The sequence below is a fragment of the Micromys minutus genome (assembly GCF_963924665.1).
Source record: "Micromys minutus genome assembly, chromosome: 31".
Lineage (NCBI taxonomy): Eukaryota > Metazoa > Chordata > Mammalia > Rodentia > Muridae > Micromys > Micromys minutus.
This window is the reverse complement of record NC_137966.1, coordinates 17,939,813-17,945,658: the sequence shown is the minus strand read 5'-3', so window position 1 is coordinate 17,945,658 and position 5,846 is coordinate 17,939,813. Positions and strand designations below refer to the sequence as shown.

Genomic DNA, 5,846 nt, shown 5'->3' with positions numbered 1-5,846 from the left:
AGCCCGCCTCACCGGCCGCGTCTTCCGGAGGCGAGACATCGGCAGCACGCAGAGCGTACGCATTGCGCACGCGCCTCCGTCTCCGAACGGTAGAACTCTACGTCAACACGTACAAGTACTAGACTATGAGGATGTCAGTTTGTAATTTTTTTCCCTGTATTGGAATTTTTGTGATGTACAAACGAATGCAGCACTTTACTTGTGAATGTTGTGGTTGAGTGTAGTAACCGTAATCTGGCGAGCCTTGCCCTGGGAGGGACTACAACTCCCAGCAGACAACGCGGCGTCAGTATCCGATTCCGGTATGCAGCCTGCGGATGCCCTCCCTTGACCCTGAAAATTACATCTTATTGCAAGTTCTCTTAGAAAACCTCCACCCCGGTTGTTGGCTGCAGTTTTTCCGTGTTTGATTTTCTCTCAGCAGAACTTGAAACACTCAGGTCTGTCTTAAGCACGTTAGCCTTCTCCAAACCGGTAGCGAGAATTCAATGAGCATTGTGAATGCCTATTTTGTATTGTGCACCCGCTGTTTGTTACCCATGTTCTAGAATTTAATGTTAGAGTAATCCTGCTCTAGAGGAGCAAGCTCGCCTCACAGGGACAGCCGTCTTATCAAGTAACAACGGTAAGTGCTACCACAGGTGCACAGTTACAAGCCTACCAGTTTACTCGATCTGTTTCTCAAACGCGGAATGGCTTAGCTGGGAGTAGGGGGTGGACTGTTAAAGTTTGAGTTATAATGTCTATAATTGGATTTTGATGAAAAGTGCATCAAGTACAGATGTAGTATTCCAAGTGACGAAAACACCAGAAGCTACCAGACAAGATCGAGGTAGGAGGATCAGGAGTTAAAGATCATTTTCAGCTATATAGCAAATTCAAGATAGTCTGGGTCACATGCGTCCCCATCCCAGAGTTAGATCCAAAGGAGACTCCAATTCCCCAAACTCCAAAAGGCAGTCCAAATATCTAGAAATGGACTCAAGGACTACAGGGGGAGTTGTAGTGGCTAGATTAAAACCAGCAAGTCAGGCAGTGGTGTTGCATACCTTTCATCCCGATACTTGGGAGATAGATATAGACAGATCTCTGAGGTTGAGGCCAACCTGGTCTACAGAGTGAGTTCCAGGACAGCTGGGGCTACACAGAGAAACCCTTTCTCTGGAAAAAACAAAAACAAAAAAACTTGTGAAGCTGGTTCCCTGTATCAAAAGGGGTGATTTTCCTTATCCCTAGCAGAAGGGACAAGTGGCTGTCTGTGGTGAGCATTAGCATACCAATGCGCATCAGGCCTCAGGCTCCCTTAGTACCACAAACACCATTTAAACGTTTCATACCCCATCCCAGCACCCTAACCCTTCTCATCTCCTCTACTCCAAACTCCCCAGCTCATCGGTTCCCCTTCCTCCAGCTTCTCATTCCGCCTATAACCCTCCTATTTCTATTTCTGTCTGTCTGCCTGTCTCTGTCTGTCTGTCTGTCTCTGTCTCCTTTTCTAATGACCAGGTCTAGTGTATGATGGAACAGTCATGCCATCAATTTATTAAAAAAACAAAAGCCAAAAAACCAAACCTGTAAAGCTGGTGTCTGAAGGTGTAGGCGTGTATGCTTAAACCTTAAATTTAGAGTATGTAACTGGAAATGAAGCTAGAAAGCTAGACTGGACCTGGTTACTTGTGAAGGTTACATTTTTCACCACCTTCCCAAATAAAAGGGACTCCAAGGACTCATGAATGGGTTTAAGAACACACACAACACACCACACACACACACACACACACACACACACACACACACACACACATGCATCAGACAGATCTCCGTCCCTGCTGTATGTGCTACAACTCCTCCCTCAATCTTAGTCTCACACTCCTGAGCCCAAGTCAGCCTCCCATTCACTCTTGAAAATTGCTAAGACTACAGATGGGCACCACTGAGTCCGGCAAGAATCACTTTTATTGGAGCTAGAGAGATGGATCAGCAGCTAAGAGCTTTTGCTGTGCTTCCAGAGAACCTGCCTTTGATAGTCTGGCAGTATAAGGAAACTTTTTCATAAGTTCCTGTTGTTACTAGGAAACTTTCTAATGCCAAGATTGATTATGTATTCTGTTACATCTTGTGCCCCTGAAAACCAGTCATCATAGAAGTTGGTAGAACTGTTTTGTATAATTACCCACAATAAGCTTGGACCTGAACTAACCACCTAACCACACTTGCTGTACCTATGTATAAGCTTTTATGGTATAAGATACCCCTAGGATGGACCCCAATATAAGAGAATATAATATAATATAATATTATATTATATTATATTATATTATAATAATTATATTATAATAGAATACGCACCAATATAAGAATCTATTTGGAGTAAGACTTACATTTTGAATAGGGCTCTAGTAAAGTTTGAGCTCCCAAGACCTCCCTAGGAACTGACATCCTACTTGGCAGAAAGAGACGTGAACATGGGTAACTGACATCCTGGTTGGCAAGTTAAGACATGAATGTTAGACAAGTCCCATCCTGGGAGACAAGTTAGGACTTGAATATTATCAGACAAGGCCTGCCACAATTGAATATCCCAACCAATGGGAGCAGGATAAATGTACAACAAAGACATGTTCTTAAGAAAGTCCCTAATTGGGGCTGGAGAGATGGCTCAGTGGTTAAGAGCACTCAGAGATCCTGAGTTCAATTCCCAGCAAGCACATGGTGGCTTACAACCATCTGTAATGGGATCTGATGCCCTCTTCTGCTGTGTCTGAAGACAGTGTACTCATAAAATAAGTAAGTCTTAGAGAGAGAGACAGAGAGAGAGACAGGGATAAAGTCCCTAAAAGTCCCTAATCCCTAAATCCAGATTGGTTAAATAATTGGCACAAATGTTTGTGGGTTTAAAACCCTGTAGGATCTTAACTTGGGATCATGGTTCAGTTTCCAAATCTGAACCATGGTCCTGGTCGACCAGCCCTGGGGTGTATGCTTAATAAACTATCCTGTATGACTGAGATCAGTGTTCGTGTGGTTTGTGAGGCAATTCCTGGACCCCAACATTGTGCACACACAGATGAGTAGGCAGGAAGACACACGTGAACAAAAGTAAATGCCTCAACAGTCAAGAGCACGTGTTCCTCCTCATTCTTGAAGAAGACCCAAGTCTGATTCCCAGCACCCAAGTGAAAGTTCAAGACTCTTCATAACACCAGGGGATCCAACAATTCTAACCCAGAGCAAGCACAGTTAGCCACTGAGCCATCTTCATGTATTCAGATTTCAAATGTTATCCCCCTTCTCTTCTCTACCCTCCCTTCCCCCACTTTCTTTCTTTTTTTCTTTCTTTCTTTCCTGGCTTTCTTTTTTTTAAGATTTATTTATTTTAGTTGTATGAGTACACTATAGCTGTCTTCAGACACACCAGAAGAGGGCATCAGATCCTGTTACAGATGGTTGTGAGCCACCATGTGGTTGCTGGGAATTGAACTCAGGACCTCTAGAAGAGCCACCTCTCCAGCCCTCTTTCCTGGCTTTTTTGGGATGAGGCTCACTTAGTATCTGAGGTTGGCTTACAAGTCCCTACCAAGTCCACAGTGGCCTCAAACTTGTTGCACATCAGAGTCTAGCAATGGATTCCTGGCCCTCTTGCATCTATTTTCCTAGTGCTAGATTTGCAGATGTGCACAACCAAGCCTGGCTAGGATAACTTTAATGTTTAAAAAGCTATTTTTTCTCTATTTTTATTTTATATGTATGGGTGTTTGTCTATGTGTATATCTGCAACACGTGTACAGTGTCCTTGGAGAACTTAGAGGCTATTGCGTCCCCCTGGGACGGGAGTTACTGGCAATTGTGAGCCACTGTGTGAGCGTTGGAAATGGAACAAGAGTCCTCTGGAAGAGGAGCCAGTATTCTGCTGAGCCATCTTTCCTAGCCCCTTGATTTTCCTCCCCTGTTGTTGGCATCAGGAGGCAACCTCTTATTCCTCCTTTTCTCCTCTTTTTTACTTTTATTTTTTGTATTTGTGACAGGGTCTCACTATGTCACCCAGAACTATGTAGACCAAGCTGATCTTGGACTTCTGATCTTCCTCCTGTGTGCTGGGACTATAGGTCTTTGTCACCGTGCTGGAGATGGCACCTAGGGTTTCATTCATACAATCTACCAACTGAGCTATATCCACAACTAAAATCACTTTTAAGGGAAAAAATGATGCTCATAGATACTGAGAATAAAGCTATATATCACTTGGTCAACATACACTCTAGTGTGAAAAATGTTGCTTTATAAAATGTGCATTTCTAACCGGGCAGCGGTAGCACACACCTTTAATCCCAGTGCCTGGGAGGCAAAGGCAGGCAGATTTGAGAGTTTGAGTTCAGCCTGGTCTACAGAGTGAGTTCCAGGAGAGCCAGAGCTAAGAGAAAACCCTGACTAGAAAAACAAAATAAAACTCAAAAAAGAGAGGGGCGGGGGGGGGGGGAGTGAGGGAGAGCAGGAGAGGGTCTCAGTCACTGGTCCTTATCTCTTATGGCCCCGGAGGCTTATCTTCAGTTTTAGTGTAGTTAATTCTGTCCTGCTACTTGAGGAAGTACATAGTGGGATAGAACGCACCCAGGTCATTGAAAAACCTCAGGGACCGTATTGCCAAGTCAAATCATGGAGCAACTGAAGCGTGTTTTCTTCAGTAGGAGGACAGCTGAGACTCACATGACCTCCGACCAGTGCTGTAGTCCCTCAGGCATCAGGGCGTGACTTCTCAGTGTCCTGGCGGCTATTGGCTAGGAGGCGGAGCTGGAGGAGGGCGACGTGGGGGCATGTCCAGGCGGGCCTCAGGCGCTTCTGATTGGTTGTCATCACATAGGGGCGTGTCATCAAGCTGCAGGGTGCTGAGGCGGCAGGCTGCAAGAGTCCAGGGCGACTTCTCATCATTCACCTGAGACCCAACGCCCCTCTTCCTTAAGCCTGCGCTCGCTCTGTCCCAGCCGCCATGAACCGCTTCAAGGTGTCCAAGTTTCGGCATATGGAGGCCAGGCCGTCCCGCCGAGAGGTAAGCCCTGCCCGCGGACCCCATTCCCTGGCACCTGGTCCCGGATGACTGCCATTTCCCGGTGTCTGCCTGTGCTGTGTACATCCTGGGCTGCGAAGACCCTCACCGTGCCCCGCCCCATCTGTCCACCCAGAACTTCTCCCTTCGAATGAGCCCCACAGTCCAGGCCGCCCCTTCACTGCTCAGAGGACAGAGTCCCGAGCCCTGGTGACGCGCCCTAGTCGTTGGTTAATCCCGGAGGTCGGCCTGGCTGATTCGCCTCCCCCTGTTTCCCTAGGAGGCTTCGCAGCCCTCCCAGAAGCGACCAGGCCTCTGCTTCCGGTCGGCCTTGCTGGGAGCCAGGCTGGGGAACTGCAGACGCCGGTCTCCCCCTTCCTGCAGTCTAGGATCGCCTCTGCCCTGGGCCGGGCTGTGGGAGAGATGCGTCTCTTCCTTGTGGTCTCAGTGAGAGGGAGGGTGTCATGTGGAGAGGGAGCCCCTGGGGCCAGGCAGGCTTCCTCCCTCGGGTTTCCGCCTCTCTTCCTCCTCTGCTTGGCGCAAGCTCTTGTTCCTTTACTGGGGTGATGCTACTGGCGGTGGTTGGGGCCTGGAGATGTCTATAGCAGGTGGATCCCAGATAAAGGATCAGGACAGTACACTCTATGAGGCACTGGTCTTTCTCTGTGTTATCTGGAAAGCCTGGAATGTCTAACAGTGATTGGATTTAGGAACTGACCTCTAGTGTCCCACAGCAAGTTATGACAACCGTGCTGTCTTCATTCTCTGGACAGTTACCCTTTCTGTACCTATTGTGTGCTGCCCA

The 5,846-nt window shown here is 47.3% G+C and overlaps 1 protein-coding gene across 1 annotated transcript in view; it reads left to right on the top strand.

Moving 5' to 3' along the window:
• Window positions 1–4,937: 4,937 nt before the first annotated feature.
• Window positions 4,938–5,846, top strand: part of CORO7 (coronin 7) — a 51,806-nt gene continuing 50,897 nt past the window's right edge. Inside the window, exon 1 of the mRNA XM_080942409.1 lies at window positions 4,938–5,044. Within this exon, the coding sequence (XP_080798535.1) occupies window positions 4,985–5,044 (60 nt within the window). The 5' untranslated portion in view covers window positions 4,938–4,984. The remainder of the gene's footprint in view (window positions 5,045–5,846) is intronic.